The 24,974-nt window shown below is 31.6% G+C and overlaps 2 protein-coding genes across 2 annotated transcripts; one reads left to right on the forward strand and one right to left on the reverse strand.

Moving 5' to 3' along the window:
- Window positions 1-7,312: 7,312 nt before the first annotated feature.
- On the reverse strand, window positions 7,313-8,169 carry LOC148569945 (uncharacterized). Its single transcript, XM_088506749.1, has 2 exons — window positions 7,537-8,169; window positions 7,313-7,420 (listed from the first exon to the last, which is right to left on the reverse strand). The coding sequence occupies exons 1-2, from the start codon at window positions 8,167-8,169 to the stop codon at window positions 7,313-7,315; spliced, it is 741 nt and encodes a 246-aa protein (XP_088362875.1).
- Window positions 8,170-20,148: 11,979 nt separating this feature from the next.
- Window positions 20,149-23,975, forward strand: LOC107629961 (septum-promoting GTP-binding protein 1-like). The gene is made up of 6 exons (XM_016332932.3): window positions 20,149-20,669; window positions 20,872-20,983; window positions 21,078-21,174; window positions 21,331-21,370; window positions 21,492-21,575; window positions 23,257-23,975. Exons 1-6 carry the CDS (start codon window positions 20,352-20,354, stop codon window positions 23,419-23,421), a joined length of 816 nt encoding a protein of 271 aa, XP_016188418.1. The 5' UTR covers window positions 20,149-20,351; the 3' UTR covers window positions 23,422-23,975.
- Window positions 23,976-24,974: the final 999 nt, after the last annotated feature.

Here is a 24,974-nt window from a genome sequence, read left to right on the forward strand (position 1 = left end):
ATGCTCAAACAGCACAGGGAACTAAGTATGTCCGTGCGTCGTACAATAGAGAATAACGAGGAAGCCAGTATCAGACCTAGCAAAACTTACCAATCATTTGTTGCAGCAGCCGGGAGTCACCGCGAGTTAAATTTTATCGAAAAAGACGTGAGAAATTACATCACTAGAGAAGTGCGGAATGTTTCGGAACAAGAGAATGCAAAAGAATTCGGGAAATACTTATTAAGAATGAAAGATAAGAATCAGAATTTCTTGTTCGAGCTCGAACTCGAGGACGATCAGTCCATTAAGCTTGCTTTTTGGGCAGATGCAAGGAACAGAGCTGCCTGTGAGTATTTCGGAGATGTTATTTCATTTGACACCACCTACAATACAAACAGGTAATATGCTGTTCTGGTTTATGATGCTGAATTAATGTTGTTTTATGAATCTGCTGCAGAGGTGTATATTGGAGGTTTTTGGGTGTATAAGATCATTATTTGGGTGTATGTATTGATTTTAATTCTGTTTTGTCGGAATCTATTTCAGGTATAATATGGTTTGTGGTTCTTTTGTCGGGGTGAATTACCACGGTCAGTCAACACTTCTTGAATGCACTTTGATGAAAAATGAAGATATTCAATCATTCAAATGGTTATTTCAATGTGGCTTCATTGCATGGGAGGAAAGGCTCCGAAAGGGATTCTCACGGATCAATGTGCATCGATGCAAAGGGCTATCGAGGCTTGTATGTTCAAAACAATTCACCATTGGTGTATTTGACTCATCATGAAGAAGATTCCAAGCAAATTAAACGGATACAAGGGATACATGAAAATCGAACAAGAAATTAGCCATGAAGTTTGGAACTCTCATACCAAATAATCATTTGATAGGAATTGGAATGATTTTTTGTTGAAGTATGGTCTTGTGGACAACAAGTGGCTTTCAGGTAATGATGTTTAAAATCTGCAGCAGAGGTGTAAAATTAATATTTTTGGGTATTATAGTCTGATTTAGGTGTATTGTGCAGAGCTTTATGAAGGCCGTCATATATGGATTCCAATTTATCTGGATCACCACTTTTGTGCCGGGATGAGAAGCATACAAAGGAACGAGAGCATGCATTCATTTTTTAAGAAGTTCATTACCCGGAATAGCTCACTTATTCAATTCGTCAAACAATACGATAATTGCCTCGGAAGCAGGGAGCAAAAAGAGAGAGAATTTGATGCTGCAGATTTTCACACGGTCATACCGTGTGCAAAAAAATCCTCCATAGAAGCTCAGTTTCAACATATGTACACTTATCAAAAGTTTAGGGAAGTCCAAGCACAATTCAGAGGGAAGGTGAATTGCATCACAAGATTATGAACTCCGCTCTAGGCTATTCGGTATACGAAGTTGGAGAATAAGTTTCCAGCTCAACATTCAACAAGTTTGTGGTTACTTACGACTCAATAGCAGCCCAAGTGAAATGCCAGTGCTTATTATTCGAGTCAAGAGGGATATTGTGCCGTCACGCCCTAAGCGTGTTAAGCTTTGAACGAGTAACCCAAGTGTCACCGAGATATATATTGGAACGATGAAGCAAGAAGGTAAAGAGGCGACACACACACATCAAGAGCAGCCACGACGAGCCACTGTTGGAGCCAAGAATCAAGAGGTTTGATGAATTGGTGTTTCATTTGCAAAATATATGCGAATTTACATCAGAATCTGAGGAGCTGACTGCCATTCTGCACCGTGCCTACGATAATGTCATGGTTGAGATGGAAGAACTGAAAGCCAAAAGGAAGGGGACATGTTCATTATCTCACGAAGATGCCAACTTGGAATCCGTTAACGAGCTTCAAAGCCTTCCAAGGGTTCGAATAAGAGGACGTCCAAAAAATAGGCTAGGTTCAAAGTTGGACAAACAGATTGCAAATGCCTCAAAGAAGAAGAAAACGAAAGCTCTAAGCGAGGTAAAAGTGATGTTCTTTAAATAGGTGGTAATTGAGTTAAATTATTTTGTTAATAGTTTTTCTAATATGTGAGTTTATTATTTTCAGTTAAACCTTTTTGATGCTGCATCAGTGGTGCAACCAAATTCCAGCAAATATCACGGACATGTTATGAATTATCAGTTCAGAGATCCAGCAGCAGGGGATAGGTTTTTGGGTGTATAATTACAGGATATTGATGTATCCGCTCAGTTTTTTGGGTGTATTTCTGAATTCTCTTTTGTTTGATATTTTAATTTTATATTTTTCAGATGCTGCATTTTATGTTAGAAATTAGTGTCTTGTTTAGTTTTTAGAGTTTAGGGTTTTAGGGTTTAGGGTTTAGGGTTTAGAAGTTTAGGGTTTAGGGGTTTAGGAGTTTAGGGGTTTAAGGTTTAGGTTTTAGGGTTTAGGGTTTAGGGTTTTAGGGTATAGGATTTTAGAGTATATATTTGGGTGTATACGGGTTATATTTGGGTGTATTATTAAAGTAATTGGGCGTATTAGTTGGTTTGGTATTGTTTTCCTTTATTTTTTTTGAACCTGTAATTTACAGCTTTTGAATATAGCACAGATAGTTCATTTATGCAAAAAAATTTATAATACAACTGGATTAAATATTCACAAAATTTACAAGAAGTGTTCAAACTATTTCAAGACTAAATAACACTGAAATTAATTACTGTCACTGTCAATATCATATGAATATACTTAACAATATGGATTCAACAACACTGCAGATGGCTTGGACAATCTCATTGCTTCACTTTCCCTGATCGCTGTATCTCTATCATGATTCATCTCATGAAAAAGAATTCGGGAAGCAAATTCAACTCTAAAGTGGTCCACCTCCACCTACAGTTTAAAAGAATATTCTTTTAATCAACTCTGTTAATTTAGAAAAGTAATAGAGAGTTATATAGTTTTAAACACAATTACCTGAGTCTAATTGTCCTACTCATACTTTCCCTTTTTAACGTTTTGAGGCTGGATTATTTCAAGTCATTTAATTACATAAACAGCACAATCATAGTTGAAAACAAAAAATAATTTAGCAAATTAAAATAGGACAACAAGAGAAAACACAATTTTTGGAGTGAAAGATTTATACGATGTTTGTTGGCCTGAAATGTCAATGTATGGAGGTTCAATTTCACGATCTTTTTTCTTGAGAGGTGCCCCTGGCATATATCCTAATTCTCGAAATCACGTACCCCTAAAAACAAAAAACAAAGCAAAATATAAGAAAAAATAAATCTAATAAATGAATACACCCAAAGGATCACACTGTACACCTTAGTTTGAATTGAAATATACCCAAATTTTAAAACGCAAAAAACATAATCAACTTACAACAAATTTATTTAGATTCATTCTGGTTTTGGAGGGACACTCCTTGTGATACGAGTCAAGTATATAAATTTTTTCTTTCTTACGTCAGCCATCCATATCCACCAATGCTATGAATAGAAAACAGGTGCAAAAATCTGAAGCATGTATACATTGAACAGTGTTTTAGTTTAATTCGCACATAATCAAAGAATTGTGATAAGAAGTTTTAGAAACGAAAACTTACATATGGATGTGATGCTAATTTTTTCAGGTCCAAAAAGGGTATAAACATTGGGTAGTCTTTGATCATAAATAGCTTTTTGGATTTCGGCTGTAAGAACTCCCCACCTGCATAATTTCCAATGGTCATGTTCTGCAGCATTTGTGAAACACCAAAAGAAATCTTTTAATACACCCAAAAGATTACACAAATACACCCAAATTTTATTACATTACACCTTACCACAATATTAGGTGGGAGACAGTAAATTTTTTCTTAAAATTTTTTTATATTTTTTTGGTTTAGGATCAGGCACATAGCAATGACAATCTAGAAAAATAAAATACCCAAATTAATTACATCAATTAATATTGCAATCACATGTCGTAATATAATCATTAATCTTATTCTAATATTATGTCAGCTTTGATATATGAAGTAGCTTTTAAAGATGCAAAGTGGACTCTTGACAACACCAATAATTGTTGGGCATTGAGTGTGCAAACTAGATCATACTCATCAGTACTTTTGTCCCCGTATGTCCTTATACGTGTGGCCCAGAGGTAGCATTTTTCTTTCATTTTGTTCGACATTAAATTGCTCATTCCAGGAGTTTCAAACTTGTCAAAAATCTGGCCCACAGTCTGCTTTTTAATTGGGGGACTTTTTCCCTCTGTAAAATTCAGTGCTGTCTTTACTTCACTCTTTGCAATTTTTTCCACCAGCTTATTTAATCCTTCTATTAGTACTCTGGTTTTCATACTTTTTTCCACCTGAGGTTCTGGTTTCCCTTGTCCCTCTTGGGTCTGTATTTTTTCTTGGCTTGAATCAGTGAAGCCAAGGCTGAATGATGGCAACGGAAATTCTCTAGGTACGTAGAATGTTGTCCGGACTATCATCAATAGTGCAGCAGCAGTGGTTTCAGGGGCTGGATCATTGCGTGTTGACATATATCGTACTATAAGAATAAGAATAGATGAATGATATCGAAAACTAAGTTATATTGTGCTGAACTTACATTTTAGATGGAGCTAGTGGCACCGTCGGTGTGCTTTCATCAACTTTCTGGGGTTGTGGAGTGTTGCAGGGTTAGAGAAAATGAATCAAATTATAAAAAAATTAAGGTTAAATTACACAGTTAGTCCCTACCCTTTCAGTGAAATTACAAATTGGTCTCTACAGTTTAAAAGTTTGTAATTGAGTCCCTGAAGTAAATTAAAATTTGTAATTGGGTCCCTACTAACGTTTAGCGTGAGTAGAGACGTTAAATGTTGTTATTTTACCAGAATGCCCTTATCTCTCATAACGTTCCTCCAGTATCTGTGTCCCTTTGTTAGGGTTGAAGGTTTTTTTCAAGCTGTGATGGACCCAAACCAATTGTCCTAAGGAAGCTCAACATCCAGGAGTATGAACAAGAGAAGACATCAATGCTTCTGTGAGGAAGAGATGGTGGTGCTCTCGTCGTCGTCTATGAACAGCCTAGGTAGGAGATTTATTGCTTGTTGTAAATTACCAAAGTGTAATTATTTTGAGTGGATTGATAGAGAGGAAGAGGTGATGGGAAAGGGGAGAATGACTCACTGCTTTTGTGGAGATCTACTGACACTCCGAACCTCCAGTACTGTGATGAACCCAAATAGAAGATTTATATCCTGTCCCAGTAGAAGATGCAAGTTTTTTGAATGGATTGATGAAGAAGACATGGATGGGGCTCAATCTCAATGCACCCAACACAGAAATCAAACGGAAGGATGCTCAAAACATGGTGGAGATTTTGTAAGGTTGGATGAATCTATGAATGCTGCACTACTAAAGGCACAAGAAAGAAAGAAAGATAGATTAAATATAGAGATAGGACGCATGGAAGCAAGTGTAGGAAGATTGCATTCTGATTTTACATTGCTCTAACAACAAATTGGCAGAGTGGAGAGTGACATAAAGAAGCAGAAACAATTGCAGAAGATGATATTGAGTTGTGTGTTGGTGGTAATATTTACAGTGTATTGGTTTAACTAAGTTTGATGAGTTAGGAGAAAAAGTGTATCTACAGTGTATTTGAATAGTGTTTACTGCTGAATGTAATCATCTTTTTTTATCAATGACAGGTGATTCTGAAAAATTATTTACATTCATTTCGTCCCTTTGCAGAAAGCTCTAGTAGACATAATATAGAGTAAAGTAATTAACATTCATATTAAATAATAGTCAAAGTGGTCCCTCCAAAACAGCTAGCCATATGCCCAATATAACAAAAGCGACAAAACAAAACAAGCATCCTAAATAGTGTTCGACAAAAGTGTTTCATAAGCCACTAACAGTACATGGACATAGGATATAATAAAGTTCACAGCCACAGCCAAAAAACTAATACTACTCAGTCATAATTACTTAAAAAAACTAATCTGCTGTGAGGTCTACGGTTTCACTTGGTCCAACTTTTGCCTTCCTCACACCTATCTTAAGTCTTCCACTGCGTCTTACACAAAAATTTTTTGTCTTAGGCAGTGGTGGAGCTATGGACCTTGTTGGAACTGGTCTAGGTTGTGGTGGATTTGCTGGAAGAGGCAGTGGTAGAACTGTGGAACTTCTTGAATCTGGTGGAGGCAGTGGTGGAGCTGGTGCAGTCATTGGTGGAGTAGTTGTAGCTGATGCAGGTGGTGCAGGTGCAGGCTGAGAAACAGCAACAGCAGGAGTAGCAGATCTAGCCTTTCCAGGTCTGGATCTTCCTCTGCCATGTCCCCTTCTCCTTCCCCTTCCTCTTTGGCTAACAATGGCAGATCTAGTAGTGGAAGTTTCAGCAGGAGTAGGAGCAGGGGCACTACCATGAGGAGCAGGTGCAGGAGCACTACCCTGAGGAGCAACAGTTTCAGATCCAGGGTTGTTTCCTGAAAACAAAGAACACACAGGCTTAGTGATAGAGTACAAAAATACCAAACTATGAGGAGTCAAGATATAAACGCAGATACCTGTTATGTCTGGATTGGGACAATGTCTCCTATTGTGTCCATATATTAGTCACAGTTGCTGCAGGTAACTGATGTTCCACTCCTCCTCAGTTTTGTTTGTGATCTATCCTCATCGTGCTCTCTAATCCTTACTCTCCTAGGTCTTCCAGGCTTGACCCTAAAAATTGGAGGTCTAATTGTCTCAAGTTCGACCTTTGGCCACATATTTTCACCATTAATTGGATTGAGTGTTGTCTCATAGCATGCCAGATATGCTGCTGGTGTGTAATAGTTACTGCAGTAGTCCTCAGGGTTGTCTCCTTTCATGAAGATTGCAGAACAAGCATGCTGACAAGGCATGCCAGCCAGTCCCCAGAACCTACAACTACATGAACCGGCTAGCAAATCTACAACAAACCTCTCTTGAATCATCTTATTTTTATGTGAAACCTCATACTTTAAATCTCCAGCCCACCTAGGTTGCCATTCCATGGACCTTCTACATATAATGTCTAACCTCTTTCTAGGCTTGGGCAGTATTTTTCCCATGAACTTAGCCCCCTTTTTCTTCTTCTCAGCAAACCTCCCCATCCAATAACATATAATCCACTCAAACATGGTCAAAATGGGCTTATCACGAGCTTCTAAAATTTGTCCATTAAAAGTCTCGGATATGTTGTTCATTAGCATATCACTCTTGGCATATGGAGTGAAGTGAGATTTAGTCCATACCTTAGGATCCAGGGCTGCCAACTTGTCATAACATTCTTTATTTACCTCTTTCAAACGATCCATCTTTCTATTCCACTCCTCCACATAAGTTGCTTTAACAGTAGAAAGTATTAAGTCCCTTAAAACTGTACCCCACCAAAAGCCTTCTTACAGTTGGCATAGAGATGTCGAAGGCAAAATCGATGCTCCACTCCCAGAAGCATTTCATGAAATACTTGAAGTAGCCCCTGCCAAGTGATCAATGGTCAGCTGAAGTAAGAATGAAATTCATAGAAAATTATAAAAATGAGTTCATAGAAAACTAAAATTAATATCTTTTGTTTTACTGGTTTGATATAAAGACCCATTTCTTATTTGTGAAGTCCCCAATGTCCTGAAGTAGCAACTCTAAGAACCAGGCCCATGAATCCTTAGTCTCTGCCTCTACTGCTGTAACTGCTAGGGGAAAGTAGTTATCATTAGGATCTCTGCCCACAGCAACCAACAATTGTTGTCCATGATCACTCTTCAGATGGCAACCATCGAATCCTATAATAGGCCTACAAGCAGCCAGGAACCCTTTCTTCACAGCATCGAGATACATGTACATTCGTACAAACCTTGGTTGGATTGTTGGACAGGGTCTATCCAACTTCAGCTTCAATGTCGATCCAGGGTTTGCTCTAAAGACCTTTGCACAGTAGTCTCTAATCCTCCCATATTGCTGCACTGCCTTCCCATGCACAACTTCCCTTGCCTTTCTTCTTGCCCAGTAAGCCTTCCACACAGATATATTTGCCATGTATTTTTCTTGAATTGTTTGAATTACAGTCCCCAGCTTCATATCTTCTCCTCTACTTAAGTTATTGGTGATTTTCTTAGCAATCCAATTGCTGGATGCAATACGGCCACTGTAGTTCCTCCCACAAGTGTGTTTGCTTTTCAATGTCTTCAGCCTAACATAGCCAGATTTTTCTACTTTACCTGCAAATGCCATCCATGGACACTCTCCGCCTAAACCCTTGCATTTGACTCTGCATCTAACCTAATTATTCTTGACATATCTGATGTCCCTCCCATTCAATAATGCATGTTCCTTAATAGCCTCCTTAAACTCAGCAATAGATTTAAACTCAGTCCCCAACCGAAAATCATAATCAACACTCATGTCAGCTTCATTATATCTAGGATACCTCTTTCTTCTTACGGGCTCATCAGAATCTCCATCAGAGCTGTCCAATGACTCTGTATCATAATCCGAAGAAATATCTCCAACATCAATTTCTGCTCCATCTTTAGTCACCCCTTCTGTGTTATTTTCAACACCAACTCCCACATCAACATTATTATCATCTGTTCCTAATGAGCCACTGTTACCACCGAAGGAATTTGGATGCTGACCTTGTTGGTTTTCTTCTTCAACATTAAAGACAAAATGATCCTCATGATCACCATCGTCAGCACTGTCATCAAATCTGTTATCTTCACTTGAAGAGTCTGATTGACTTACCACTTCTACTTCAACTAAATCATTACCACTGTACTCACCATCAGAGGGTATATAGTCCTCATCATTTGAGGTTATCTCAACCCCCATTTCCTTGTCTACATCCATTAACCGCATACACATGGCAGTGTTTAGTCTCTTGTTCCACTACAAACTTACCCATTCTCGTTGCATCTCCATCAGACTTCAACTCCCTAAGACCATCCTTCAATGCAACTACAGGTTCGTTCCACCAAATTTTAGCATTGCCTGTGTATCCAATTTCTTTTAGCGCTGCAACAATTTCTTGTAACGACCACTCATCTAACTCAAACTGCAACCCTTCCACTACCATTCCACCAAGGTATTCTTTCCCTCCTTTCCTGCTAACCATCTGACCACCATGGTAGAGATCAAGGGTAAACACAGAATCTCCCATCACTACTAGAAAAAACAAATTTATCAAAGAAACCCTAACTACAGTAGATACTCTAACCTCCACTGGAAAAAAAAAACCGGAATCAAACCATAACATTCAACTCACAGCTGTGAACGGACTGGGGGTTATGAACTCTTACCTGTTTTAGTGTTTCTCTATTGCACATTTCACTCTTCAGCTGCCAACAATGTCAATCAGAAAGCAACTCTATACAGTCCGAACCACACTCGATGATCAATTTCAACGATAGAAGGGAAGCATGAGCAGAGACATATTCTATTGGAGATGAAGCGCGAGGATAATGAAGGGTCTCAGTGGGGTTTTTGGTCATTACAAAAATTTGGAACTAAGAAATAACGAGCCTTTTGTCAGTCCAGCTTCTGCACGTGCAACTCACATGCTCAAGGGGCGAATATGCTGTCGAATATTCCGTTAAATCAAACGGAGTTTGACGGTAGGGACCCAATTACAAATTTTAATTTACTTCAAGGACCCAATTACAAACTTTTAAACTGTAGGGACCAATTTACAATTTCACTGAAAGTATAGGGACTAACTGTGTAATTTAACCAAGAATTAATTACAGCTCAATTTTCAAGATATACACCCAAATAAGAAAATAATACACCCAAACAATAACTAAATACACCCGAATATTATTCCTCACCTCTCTGTTGGGGGAATGGTTCAAATGGTGGCACAGGACTTGCTGATGTTGTCTGGGATGACGGCAGGCATAGTTGAATTAGAACTCTAAACAAGACAAAAATAAAACGTTAAGAAAGGCCTTTAAAATATATTATTAGAAGGTTGAAATTTAGTTGTAAAACTTACATATTAAGCGGTTCAGAGGGCGGTTGAAAAACGACCATCTGTTGTTGAGCTGGGTCATTGACCGATTCTTCTTCCCGACTCAACCTGAAATCCACCCAAATAATAACCAAATACACCCGAAAAGGCTCTTTTTTTTAAAGAACTTACGTAGTTGCAGATTTTTTTTTCTGTTTTTTTTTCTTGAATAAAACATTAAAGGGCTCTTTGTTCTAAAATAAATGTATACAGAATTAGAAGAATATGGTAAAAAAAGAATTTAAAAAATGGTATAAGAAAAAAATTATATGCTATCCAAAAGTATGTTTACACTGCTTTGATCCGTTTGTCCTTAAAACAAAGGATTAGTCTCGTTTGCTAAGTTCACCTCCAGCATTTTAAGTATAGAATAAACATCATTCAAAAAAAATACTATTTAGTTAAATTATGATATCAAAATTCTATCAAATAAAGCAAGAATAATAATCAGCAACCAAAACATCTTAAAAATGGTAATATACACCCAAATTCAACATATCCCTATGCAGCAGCCTCTTCGTTTGTTTTTTTCTTTTTTATTGTCTTGAAAATTCTTCTATTATTTCACTTCCAATTTCAGTTCTGACAGTACATTCAAAAGTACATGTTAACAAAATATAATTTTGATGATAAAGTGTAAGATAGCTTTAGAAAGTATCTTACACATCATAGGAATGAATTTCTTCTTCAAAAGACGAATCCTCAATTATTTGCTTTCTTTTTTTGGATTGCATCCTGAAAATAAAAAAATTATGAATCAGACAAATACAACAATATTAATGATGAAATACTCTCGAAAGCAGTGCATATTTTTTGGCAGGAGTTTGAATTTTTTCTTTGATTTTTGCTTTTTAATTGGCAACGATTCCTTACTCTTGAAATTAAATGAGAAACTCTCTGTTAATACATTAAATTTTGATAGAAACAAGAAAGAAAGTGATAATAATTTCAGAATCTTACTCACCATTGGATTCACTTTTGCTTTCTGAATTGGAATCCTCTAAAATCTACTTCCTCTTTCTGGATTCCTTTCTGGAAAGCAAACAATCATTAGGAAAAAATATCCTAAAACTGATAAAATACACCAAAAAATGTTACTTACTTTTTTGCCGTCTTTTTGGGTTGTTTCCTTCTAGGTTCCTCTGACTCAGAGAAAAAATTAACTTTAGTCTCTGATGGATCACTCTCAGATGATGACCATGCCTTCTTTTTTTTTCTTCTTTCTTTTTTTTTTTTTTTCTTTCTTTTTTGTTTCTACCTTCTTGACGATACCCTAAAACAGTAGAAATGTTAGTTTACAACATCTACGTAAATAAAATACACCCAAATTAGAGAATGTATTCTGATCACTACTTACCATATGACCATCTATCTCTGCTCTCATCCTTGCAACCATCAGCTCTTTATTCTAGTTGCTAATCCAGGGTAGTCCAAGATTTTTTTCTCCTTTTTTGTCTGTGTTTTTTGCCAGATAAAAATAAATTATCATCAAGGCAAAGAGGCAGCCGTCGATTATTTTTTCTTTTTCAGACGGTAATTTGTTATGTCTTTGATGATGAAATTCAGCACATAGGCTCCCCAGTTGCCCTCCGTTATTTTGTCCATCTCAAAAATTGGAGCTAGGTGCACAGGAGATACTTTGTTTATTGTTGTTGGCAACAAGAACGCCATCTGAATATAGAGGATGAAAATCCTCTTGAACATCAGGGCTCAGGCGATCTTGTTCGTTTTCAACACCGATACTCATCATGTCATCGGTCATATTCTTTAGAGTGTTCCCCTGGAACCTTCTAAAAATCAGTTTGTTCTCTTCAGAAAGTTTCTTATAACTCACTTTATCAGGAAATAGATCTCCTATAAAAAAGAAAACAATTTACACTCCAAATCACTTGAAATACACCCAAATATCACTCATATACACCTAAATTTATTACTTGATTACATGAGATCAGAATAAGATATTACGAAAAATATATTACAAAGAATGAAAGTATAGAGATTTTCTGTAATCAGTTACCTGATGCATTGAGACCTAGGGCAGCCCTTATTATTTTGGGTTTAACTTTAAAGGAACTATAGCTTGTTTTCAGTGTGTTTTTGCCCAATTTAAAGGAGTTAGCCAACTCTTTTAATAGTTTGTGAGGCACATTCATTGGTGGGATGTGCATGAGTCCACCAAAACCTAATTCACGAACGATCGCTTTCTTTGGCTCGCTCATCTTTTCAAATTTTTCACTCAATAATCTAGTGGCACACTTCAAGTCTTTTGTTTTTTTCGCATTGTATTTTTTTTGCATTGGTTCTTGGTTGTCATTTTTTCTGCAAGAAAAAGAAATACTGTCAATAGATAAAAAATACACCCAAATACCAGTCACGTACACCCAAATACCAGCCGCATACACCCAAATACAGTCCTATACACATTTTTTGTTTTTTCGATTAAACAAAACTAAATGAGTTTAAAATCATATTCAACTCAACCAAGCATGCATACAATGACACTACAATGTCAAGGACAATTAGAACATCACCAGTTACACTTAAATACTCTTAATATATATATATATATATATATATATATATATATATATATATATCAGTCTCATACACCTCTACTTTTAAGTTCAAAATACCACCCAAAAATCCTTCATATACACCCAAAAATCATTTCACTTAAAATTCAATACAGAGTTTATATGTATACAAATCTACTTAAAAAATATGCAAACATGCACAAAACATGCACAAAAATAGATCAAAACACACGTTAAACCATTCACTAGTAAACGATAAAGAAAAACCTAGAACAGCGTAAACGACTTAAACAGTTTCATCAGAATAGTAATATGAGATCTAAACCAAGAACAGTGAAACAGAGAGAGAAATACGACGATATAGTGCTTCGATTTCGAAATCAGAAACAGAAATGTGAAAAACCTAGAAGAAAAATGAAACAGTACCTTGAATAATGTTTGTTCCTTCTTTTTAGTATTTTTTTATAGAAATTTGTATGTTTTCTTCTTGGTTTCTTTTACTTTTCGCGATGAGTTGGACGGTTTCTTCAGAACTTTGTTTGGTTTCGAATGTGGCTTAAATTTTAAGGGTTTGGGTTTTGATTGAGGAAGAATAGAAAGAATCTTTCATAATGAGCGCGCTTTGAAAAAAGGAAACGGTTGAGTAACGCGCGTGTATTTACGTTCGAGTGTGGGGAGTGTGGTGCACGTGGCTTTTGTTGGACTTACCCAACTTGTATAATTTGTAAGCCAAAAAGACTTATATATGTAACAGACCTGTAAATACAAATATAAATAAATCATTATAGTATGATTACGCTCTTAATAATATATACTATTTTAATATCCATATTTACTTAACAGTTAATACTTATTTTGTTAATTAAAAATATTTTAGATACACAATTAATTAATTAATAATAATTGTATTTTTATACAAGTGTTAGGAATATGTGCTGTATAAACAATATTTTTTAATATAAAATATTTAAGTGTTGATGTAACGCGCTATCATAAATTTAGCTGTGATGCGAGAGATAAGTATCTACGACAATAATAAGTACTAAGTATCATGATAATGACATGATTAAACATTTTTTATTATATTTGTAACATGGTTAAGAACTTGTGTAGGTGTTATTAGAAATTTTTTTTTTAATTTTTCAGTATGTTTGACAAAATTTTAATAATAGAAATAAAAATATTACAAGATTTACGAGTTTGGTTAAGTGTTATTAAGCTGTTAAAAAATTATATATTTTTTTTTTAGTTTTAGCGAATTTAAAAAATTTTTAATAGTAAAAATAAAAATAGTAAAAAATAAAAAAATTTAAAAACTTCAATTTACATATTTTTAAAAAAATTAAAAATATTTTTTTATATAATAAATAAATAAAAATACTTTATATTATTATATCTAAATATAATTAATAAATAAAAAATATTTTTACATAAAATATTTAAATATAAATTATTTTTGTAAAAGCTTACCCAAACAACTCTTGATCACTAAACATGTCATTAAACTATTATTTGTGCTTATTTAAGAAAAGAGTAATACGATGATGCATGCCAGTGGCGGAATTTGAAACAAAATTTTGGGGGCCACATAGAAGATAATTGTCAAAATACTTTTGATATAGACCCATTTAAGATAAGTTCGTCTAATCTCATCTCTCTAGTTTGTGATATTGCCAAATTTAAAGCCGTTTTTTAGGGTCTCGTTCCAAAAAATTAAGGTCAAACTCATCAGATGTAATTGTTTAAACTTTTGAAGGTTTTATCTTACTTTTTTCGTGATTCATTAAAGTAGAAGAACTACAATTGTTAATATTATAAAAATTATATGTTCTCCTTCTTAAATATTAGCATTCCTCTTAAAAAATGCATCAATTCTTTGATTTTTTATTATTATTTTATATAAAAATTTGAATATATATGCTGTAGAATATGTAAAGAAGAAGTTAGAAGGACAAACATTAAAATTTATAATATTTATTGAAATTTTTTTATCAATTTATACAAATACAATAATATTAATACTTATTGAATATTTTATTATTTTTTATCATATAAAAAATTAAATTAAATAAATAGTAAAATATAAAATAATATTAAATTAAATAAATAAAAAATATTTATTTTTTTATATTTGAACTTAAAAGTAAAAAGAGTGTGGCTTATTGAACTTATTGGATATTTTAAGTCATAATAAAGTATTTAAACCAATTGAATTATTTTTTATTTTTTAAAAAAGTACTACTAATTTTTTTATAAAAAGTTTGGGGGGGCCATGGCCCCTCCTTGTCTGAACTAAGCTCCGCCACTGATGCATGCCACTCCGAGGAAGATGGTTTGTAGCGGCCTTATTATATGAATAAACAAACTGTTCTGTGTTTTAAAAGAATGAAAAGAATGCGGCAATTTCAAGCTTCATTATCTGGTGATGTGATCCTATGCAGCCAGCCAGCCATCACAATTCACAAGTATACAACTCCCTTTTTTGTTATTTTTTTTTAAATATAAAAAAAAAAGTTAGCCTACTTAGGAGTGACTATGGATAGAGTAAGGTAGATTTTGGATCCAATTCTAACAGTTGAAATTTTTATATAAATTCAATTTTATTACTTTATTCGTAGGTTGAGAATATCTCAACTTTAATCTTATTCGTTTTTAACCTACAGATACCTGATTCTACTCACAAATTATAAAAAAATGTAACATTATTATATAATTTAAAAAAAATTAAAATAGAATTGACTTTTATGTAAAAAGAAAACGTATTAAATTATCAATTAATATTATTCTCTTAGTAGCTAAGAATTTTTTGTATTTAATAAAAAATTTTTTGTTCAATATCTACTTGAAACATATTTTATATAAATATATAACATATACATATATAGAGTGTGAATTGGTCGAGTGGAATTGAGGCTCAACCCGCACCATATTCGACCCGCACGAAAATCCTACCCATTACGGATCGAATTGACAACCTTATCTAAACCAGATTGAATTGAGTATCCACATATATAATACATATTGCCACCCTTGCTACATAATTATTATATTATACACTAAAATAAATTGTGCATCATAATACACCAAAATGATCTACTAATATAGATTTTAACTTGGCTTAAGTAAACGTATTTCAATCATTTTCTTGTGTAACTTCTTTTCATATATTTTTATTTTAGAATTTATTTTTAATACATTATCAAAATAAATAGTTTATACCGTCATTAATTATATTTATTTTTTAGATAATTATTTATATATTTAATATAAAAATAATTATTTTTACTGATCTGATACTACTTAATTGGATAAATATAAAAATTTATTTTTTGTTGATATGTATCAAAATAAAAATTTATTTTATAGAATATAAATATACCTTATTAGAGATAATTCTATATATTGTCATGTTAAAGTTTTATAAAGGGTATAACTCTTTTCCAATGTCATAGTTAAAATCAAAATTAACCTAATATCTCAAATTTAAAAAAAAAAAAAAGAAGAAGCAAGAAATTTGTTACCATTTTAACCTGCTATATTTTGATTCTGTCCCGCTAGGGAGACAATGGAATATTTGTATAATAGGCTATTGAATTATAAAATAAATATCTTTTATACTATCTAGAATAACCATCCGAGTATTAGAGATAATAAACATCTTTCCAAAAGTTTAAACTAATTTTGGAGTTCACCAAAGATCGAACTCTTGATCTTTTAGATCTAGCGCTCTAACACCATGTCATGATACCACTCATCCCAAAAAATTCAACTCATAGAAAAAGATAACACTAATAGTTATATCTTTAATACTCTCTAAATATTCCATTGATTCTTTATACTTTCCCATCTATAATTATGCATTATTGCATTATGAATCTGCGATAACTACAAATCTCAATAAAATATTTTCATAAACCAATAAAATTGAAAATGTTTCATTGCGGCTCCGCTCAATAATATAGGACCATTGAGCATGTTATCCATGGCAACACGTGTTCATATGTGAGCATTATGCATGTTCATGTCTTGTATCTCAGGATTATTTTACTGCTTGTATCTCAGGATTATTTCACTCACTATTTTGTTTGTTTTGTTTTCTTGAATTTAAAACTTGGCTTTAGTCAACTGAAATTGCAACCAAGAGTTCTCGGAGAAATGAAAAGCTTTCTCTAATGGACATGTGTTAAGGAATCAAGATAAGTTACATGTGTGGCACAAACACAATTACTGTTTTTGTGGAAAGAATATATGCATCTATGTACATGCTAATGCCACTTGGCAACGGTAATTCAACCGTCACTATCAAAATCACTCAAAATTCAACTAATAGCCCGGCAATCACAAAACCATTCATGTTATTAAATCTCTTCGTAATAATAGTTCGGTGAAAATTCACGTCTAATTATTTTTATGTAAAAGTTATATTAAATTATTAATAATTTTTAATTATTAATTTTATATAAAATAATTATATATAAATTTTTATTTTTTAGTAGGTTAATTCTATAATTATTTATGATTGTTTTTGTTTAACAGTTTAAAACTTTTATGAAAAAATTTTAAATTTTAATTTTTTTTTTATTCTATCTTTATTACTTTGAGATGAAGGACATAATTAATTTCAAATAATTGAATGGATTAAACTTGTATTTTAAAACAGGTATCTATTTCAATAAAGATACTAAAAATATTTTTTATTAAATATGATTTATTTATTTAGTTATATTTTTATATATATTAAAATTAAAGTCTACAATTTATTATTTATAATTAAAAAATGCATTTTCGCATAGAGATAATTATAAATTTTTTATTAGAATATTCGCCTACAAAATAATGCCGCTTCCGTCTTGTAAGTTTGCTAGCAAGATATTTTTGTTGGGGAGGAGATACAGTTATATAGAACTAATAACAAGCAACAACCAGCAGTCCAGCACAGCTAGTAAGAACCACACATTTTTTTCCCTCCATTATTATTTATTAGGGTTTAAATGGTTAGTATTGATGTCACATCAATCAAATATTTACAATTAAATGATGCATTAAGTCAAATAATAACCCGAATATTCATATATTTTTTATTTACATATACTATATATATACATAACTATGAACAAAAGTGAATTTAATATAAAAAATTAAAAATTCTAAAGTTCAAGTTTTACTTACTAAAAATTCACAAATTGACTCGAATTTATAAGTTATTTCAAATAGTATAAATATAATTTATAATTTTATATAAATAAATTATAATTTATATATAAAAAATTATAAATTATATATATTGTCTATTATTAATTATAATTTTTTACGCTATCATAATTATATATAAAAAATTACGTATGTATATACAAAATTATATATTATATACGTCTATACACGGTGATAAATTTAAAAAATTTTGTAAGTGGAGATAAAATATATATAACATAATAATAATTTTATAATTATATTTTGTTATTATAAAATATAGAATTGATATTTTTATTAGTCATTTTTAATTTAATATTAAAATTATTTTAATAAGATTATTTTATTTAATTTGAAATTAAGTTAACACAACAATTTTATATATTTATAGTAAGATCTAGTAAAATATTGGGTTAAATTTTATTGACTACTAAATATTTTTGTTATTTTAAAATTAAGATGTTAACCTAGCGATAATTTATAGAAGAGAGAATGATATTTTGAAACATATTATTTTAAACGAATAAATTATTAAAATAATATTCGAAAATTTATATCTTGCTGACAAAAATAACCCTTAAAAGATATTAATAACAAATAAGCCTCTGAAATATTTAAAAATACAGTAAAAAGAACTAGATATATCTTAAATATATATTCTAAAAAAAGATTTTAAAAATCATATTTTGATGTCATTTTTTGTAATTATCATTAAAAAATGATTTTTCTATTCTCAAAATTTTATAATTTTATGTCAAGTGAAATTTTTTAATTGTGAATAACTAAACTTTTTTGAAAAATAAAAAAATCTAGAGATTAAATTTTGGTCTAAATTTTTTGTGTACATCTTTTAAATATTTATTCAAACGTTGGCACGAAATTTAAATTAAATGAATAAATCGTTTGTTAAATACAAAAGTTTTTTTTTATCACTTATAATAAATATAATATTTATTAGTTGTTTTTATCGTATTTTTAAATTAGAGACCTGCTACACATACAAGTCTTTTTGGCATACAAGTTTATACAAGTTAATCCTAACTCAATAAAATTCACTTTTATAATGCAAAAAAAAAAAAGAAGAGTTTGAATTATACAAAATTTATCAATACACATACACAAAAAAATTTTAAATAATACAGTATAAATGACTTGTATGTATAAATAACTTGTATGTGAAAAATAATTCTTTCAAATTATTCAATAACTGTATTTTGTTAATAACTTTTGTCAGGACCTTTTTGTCAAACATCTAAATTTTTCGGGTACTAAATTAATAATTAATTCTATTTTAAATAAATAATCAAATATATGTATACTAATAGTAATATTCACTAAGTATATAATTAGGTTTTTCAAGCTTTAAATTTATTTATTAGTTACAATTGTAAAATAATAAATTTATAATTATTTCACTCTTTTTTAAAGATTATTATTATAAGTTTATAACAAATTCATTTGAATTTTGAATTATTATTTATTTTTACATAATTAAAATTGATGAGTGATGTTCAATAACATTTTGGAGTCAAATTTAATTATATAGTAAGAACAAATAAATTTTATTATTATATATTAGTTGAAAAAAAATTTTAATCCCCTGGAATACTTGCTCCCGTAATTATGAACATAAATCTGTTTCTATCTATACATAAAATTGTATATTATAATTATAATATATATAATAATTGATTAATTGAGTAAGTTCATAAATTAATTAATTGAATTTATCTAAATTAAAGTTTGGCTCACAAATTGATAAATTCAACTTATCAAATCGTTAACAATCAAATTCAAATTGACTTAATTCATTTCTAGTCTTACATGTAACCTGAATTTTTTTTTTTGACACTCATCTAAACTAAAGTTGTAAACAAATTGCAGAGTGAAAACACTATGAGAGGTAAATAATAAACATACCCTATTGAAGTTATAATTTTTCTCTTTTTTATTTTAGTATAACTTTTTTGATGTCACTCCTTTCCGGAAAACTCCTCTTTATCTCAGTTTTTCTTTTCTTCAGTAGCCACTCTCACGGATCTATTTAAGCATACTGCATACACTTTTAAGACAACTTTTTCAAATTTCACAACAAACCCTTTTTTTTTTCCGAATATAAATTCCTTTGAAGCATGTGTTCTAGAGTAAACCGAAAGAAGAAAAATTCATAACCACTAAAAATGATTTAAAAAAAAAAAGGAGGAAAAGCATAGTGTCCATACTTTAACGGTCAACGGTAGCGTTAAAGTAGTGAGACTAGTAACGTCTCATAGCAAAAAAGTCGTTGTAAGTTGTAACCGAAAAGTGAAAACACTAATAAACACTTCATAATAATAATAATAATAATAATAATAATAATTATATAATAATTATTATTATTATTATTTAATCAAATCAGAAAAATTAGGGATTTATTTCCCGAAATGCCCCTGGGGCTTTCAAAATATGAAACAACACACAACCTCGTCTTTCATTTTCATGGCTGAGAGGCTCACTTCTTGCACTTGAGTTTGAGGCCATCATCAACAACAGAAAATAAATTTAAAAAAAATATAATATAAACAAAAACACATTCAAACACTTCCAACTTTTTCTTAATTTCTCTGAAAAATCCAAAAATTACAGAACAGAGAAACTAAAAAGGAAAAAGATCAGAGAAGTGTTTTTCGTTTTTTGTTAGCATGCCACAGTTACGCCGGAAAATTGAGCAATCTACGACGCTGCGGCGGCGGATCGAGAAGCGCGTTGTGGTTCTACGGCGGTGCTTCCTCCGTGTGCTCCACCACTTCATCACGTGCTCCGGCGGAAAGAACACGAAGCCAGCCAATGCCGCCACGTACCACGTACTTCCGGCCGATGCGGCGGCATTGCCGTCTCCTCGGCTGTTGGATGAAGCGGCTTCGCCACCAAAGTTTCATGCTCATGAGTTGGATCCCGATTTGGTTTCTTTGAAGATCACTTTGTTAGGTGATTCTCAAATTGGAAAAACCAGCTTCTTGGTGAGTCTTATTTGTTGATTGATTAGGTTTCCTTATTATTGCTCTGTTTTAAATTATGATTTTTACGAATTTTTCGAAATTAAAACTCGTGAAAATAATAATGTGACTAATGAGGAACAATTCTGCATCAGCAACGTTGCAATTGCAAACCACAACTTAAGTAATTATTATTAATTATTAATTAATTTGTTGGTTTTGTAAGGTGAAATATGTTGGGGATGAGAATGGGCAACAGGGTAAAGGGTTGAATCCGATGGACAAAACTTTGGATGTTAGAGGGGCACGTATTTCGTATTCAATCTGGGAAGTTCAAGGTTAAGTAGTGATTATTAAAAAAAAAGATGATTCGTTTGTTAATCATTGTAATTTATGATTAATTAATTATTAATAATCTGTATATTTGTGCAGGTGATTCAAAATCAATAGATCAAATTCCAGTGGCATGTACGGACTCTGTGGCAATCTTAATCATGTTTGATCTAACAAGCAGATTCACATTAAACAGGTGTTTTTCTTTATATTAGTAACTCATAAATTAAATCAGGGAAGAGACTAGTTTTTGGGTAGCTAAATAATCTTTGCTAATCTCAGAAAAATTTTCTGCTACTTTTCTTTTTTTTTATTTTATTTTTTTATGGTGTGGTGGGTGTTTTGGATTCAGTGTTCTAGGATGGTACACAGAAGCCAGGAAATGGAACCAGGTATATAATTAATCCTTTTGCTTATCTTTAGTTAATTGTTATGCAATGTTGATTGATTGATAACAGAGGAATTTAAGAATTTTAAGTGTTGATGATGTTGTTGTTGCTCAATTTTTGGTAGACTGCAATTCCAGTGTTGATAGGAACCAAGTTTGATGATTTCATTCAGCTCCCTATTGATATGCAATGGACCATTGCTAGTGAGGTAAATATTTTCAATTTCACCATTTTATTTTATTTTATTTTATTTTATCTACCACTAAAGATGAATTTCTGAAAACATTGATAAGAGGTTAATTTCTATCCATAGTATAAAATAAGGTTTAGACTGTTAGCCAAGAAGTTCAAGTGAAAAATCATAGTGAGTAGCTATTACAATAGATAGCTAAATATGTTAATTTGGCACATTTTCTTGCTAAATTTCATTGGCTGACAGTATAAAATACTGTTGGTAAATAGAAATTAATTCCAAAATGCTACGCCTAAAAAAGTGATATTCTTGAATCAAGTAAGACAAAACTTCAGGTTCTAAAGAAGGATTCAATATGATATTAAAAATTTTTATCCTAAAAAAAAATAGTAAAATTATATTGCAATAAAAAACATGTTGGTGGATGTTTCTTAAACCAGCAGAGAACTGAAAATGATTTTCCTTATTGGCTGTCACATTCAATTTTATTCCTAATCACACTTTAAATTTAAAATAAAAAATATAATTAGTTAAAACTTATCAATAACCACGTTTTCCTTCAATTTAACCAGTTTAAGAATCTAATAATCAAAAGAAAGTTATGGAAGTCTACGGAATGATCCACACAAGAGGAAGAGGAATCAATTTTGTACATGATTTCTTGATGAAGTTGAATAAGGACTAAGAAACCTTTTAGTCAATGCTTCAATATGAAGCCTCTCTTCCTTGTTTCTTAGCTCTTATGATTTAAATTGTTGTTTTCGGTTAAAACATCAACTCAAGTGAAAGGGACTAATAGGGCTTACTGCAGACAATATTAAAAGAAACCTTTAATAGCTCCTAACATGTTACATGCAGACACATTATCAGTATCTTTGTAGGGTATAGGCACATAAAAGATAATTTTAATTGCACAGTTTCTATGCTTAGTCACGAAACTTATGATTTTGGGTAGAATATACTTCAGTCTCTCTCAAAAAATCAAATCATAACACTTTAGTCTTCTAAAGATTGGAAATTGTAGCAATCTAGTCCACTGCTTAGCAATCTCTCACATGCACCTTTAGATTCAAACTTTGAGTTATCCTAATCCTTGAATCATGAAGAAGCAATGTTAGGACTTCATTTGAGTCAAAATAGCATGTGTTTATGTGATGTAAAAAAATAGGATGAAGTATGGTAATTAATAATAAATATCATCACTCCTAATAACTTCAAAACATAAATTATGAACGGTGGTTTAAGCTGTTGGAAATTGAAATATATATCTTGAGGATTAAAATGTTATGATTTGATTTTTAATGAACTGTTAGAAATATTAGAGTACAAAATTTTCAGCTACAGGAGTGTAGCTTTACACAAATTTTATGCGGTCATAAACTTTTTCTCTTCTTGAAAACATTAATAGAATCACCTGCATAATTGTTCAGATTTGTGGATCTTCAATAGGTATGGTCCCTATCTATTTTAGTTTTGGTAAAATTGGACCCCATCTTTGATAGTGCATGTTTGATGATGATTAAACCTTAGGTAGACAAGGACATACACACCCCCATGCCTCTATTTATTTACAAAGCAAGATAAGCAACACATGTTGCAATGCTATAAGCCTTTTTCAAATAGAGCCAAATATGAATATTATTAAAGTTATGAATAATGTATGTGATGTGCTGTTATATTGAGGAAATTGCAACAGGCAAGAGCATATGCTAAGGCCCTCAATGCCCCCTTGTTCTTTTCAAGTGCAACCTACAACATCAATGTGAACAAGATCTTCAAGTTCATCACTGCCAAACTCTTTGACCTACCATGGACAGTGGAGAGAAATCTAAATGTTGGGGAGCCTATCATTGATTTCTAAGAACTGTACATAATAACAGCATGCACAGAATGTTGAAGCTTAAAAAACCAGTAACTAAAACAAAAAAAGTTCAGGAGCAACCGGCCAACCAGAGATGCCTTGTCATTCGCATCTCGGGGCAAACGAGTTGTTAGGTTTAGTCAAAGCAAAAGCATGTAGCTTTTCAAAACAAAGGAGACTCCTCATTCCTCAATCATCATCAGCAATGAGGCTTGGTTTCACAATGGAAGGAATAAAAGGGAAAATGAGAAAGAAAGAAGAAATGGAAACAGGAGAAGAGGACTAATAAGGTCTCAACTTGAAGGAATTGTCCTATCAGATATCAAAGGAAGAAAGAAAATGTGATACCAATTTTGTATTTAGGCTTAAGAAGGAGATAAGGACATCTTTAACAGTAGTAGAGAGTTAGCCATGTTCCAAACTCCCTTTGTTTCCTATTATATTTCTCACCCTGTGTTTGATGTTCTGGTAGTTACAAAAATTCCTCAATAAATAGTTTCCTAGTTTCCTATGTTTATGTGGATCGTCATGTGTTATAAGAGCAACTTCAATGCATATGATTTGGAAGGTTATTCGTTAAACTAGTAAAATAATAAAAGCTTAAAGGTTTAAAAATTGAATCGATGATCAATCAAATATAATAAAATAATATGTTTATATATGAATATATAAAACAAATTTGTATTTTATTATTCTAAACTAGTTAATTCCTAAAAACGGATTGCTTCGACCGATTTACCTATTTTTTATTGATTCTTTTTCGATTTTTGACCTGCTTGCAATTAATTTTTTGCCTTGAATTGGATCAATCTTGATACGAAGCGAAAGATAAATAAGAAGACAACAATTGAGTATGTAGTTAATCTAGTTGGTTAGAACTAATTTTTCATGACCAAGTTGCCAGAACTAAATCAGTTAGTAAATCAGTTAAGTGACTAATTCAATAGTTTAATTGAAATTGGACCGTAGTTGAACGAATTTAATTAAATATAAAATAAAATTATTAAAAATTTAAAATTTTATAATTTCACATCATAATTTGTCTATAATTTATTATTAAAAATTTACAAACAAATTCAAACATCAAAGTTTATGACAAAAAAAAAATTAAAATACACATAAATAATAAACATATAATGTTTCACTACCAAAGAAAATAGATTAGATTGAATTGGATTTATAATTTTTTAAATAACTAAAAAAATGTTAAATACAACATAATATACCTAATAAATAACGATGATCCAGTAAATCCAACATATTACACATCCAACATACATGATTACTTAAATAACCATTGATGATACCTCTCTTATAAAATGTACAATGAACAGATAATACTTCTTTTTCAGAAAGATATTTGATTTCACTTGGTTGCAATAAGCATACTAGAATATGCTAACAAGTAATAAAGTTATCTAGAAGAGAATCTTATTGAGAAGAAATATATGGTAAATAACTTGGGAAAAGATAAACTGATCAAGTGGAGCAGCACCTGCCACAAGCTACAACAAAATCATCAAACTTGATATCATTTGCCCCACTATGAGTTT

Source organism: Arachis ipaensis, chromosome B3, assembly GCF_059453495.1.
Source record: "Arachis ipaensis isolate K30076 ecotype BB chromosome B3, ASM5945349v1, whole genome shotgun sequence".
Taxonomy (NCBI): Eukaryota; Viridiplantae; Streptophyta; class Magnoliopsida; order Fabales; family Fabaceae; genus Arachis; species Arachis ipaensis.

Excerpts from the sequence above, each read along its gene's own strand:
- LOC148569945 (XM_088506749.1), bottom strand. The coding sequence starts at position 8,169 with ATGGCATTTGCAGGTAAAGTAGAAAAATCTGGCTATGTTAGGCTGAAG. Across the intron at positions 7,421-7,536 it reads ACTTCACAAATAAGAAATGG|GGGCTACTTCAAGTATTTCA; the intron begins GTCTTTATATCA and ends ATCACTTGGCAG.
- LOC107629961 (XM_016332932.3), top strand. The coding sequence starts at position 20,352 with ATGCCACAGTTACGCCGGAAAATTGAGCAATCTACGACGCTGCGGCGG. Across the intron at positions 20,984-21,077 it reads TTCAATCTGGGAAGTTCAAG|GTGATTCAAAATCAATAGAT; the intron begins GTTAAGTAGTGA and ends ATATTTGTGCAG. Across the intron at positions 21,371-21,491 it reads AAGCCAGGAAATGGAACCAG|ACTGCAATTCCAGTGTTGAT; the intron begins GTATATAATTAA and ends AATTTTTGGTAG.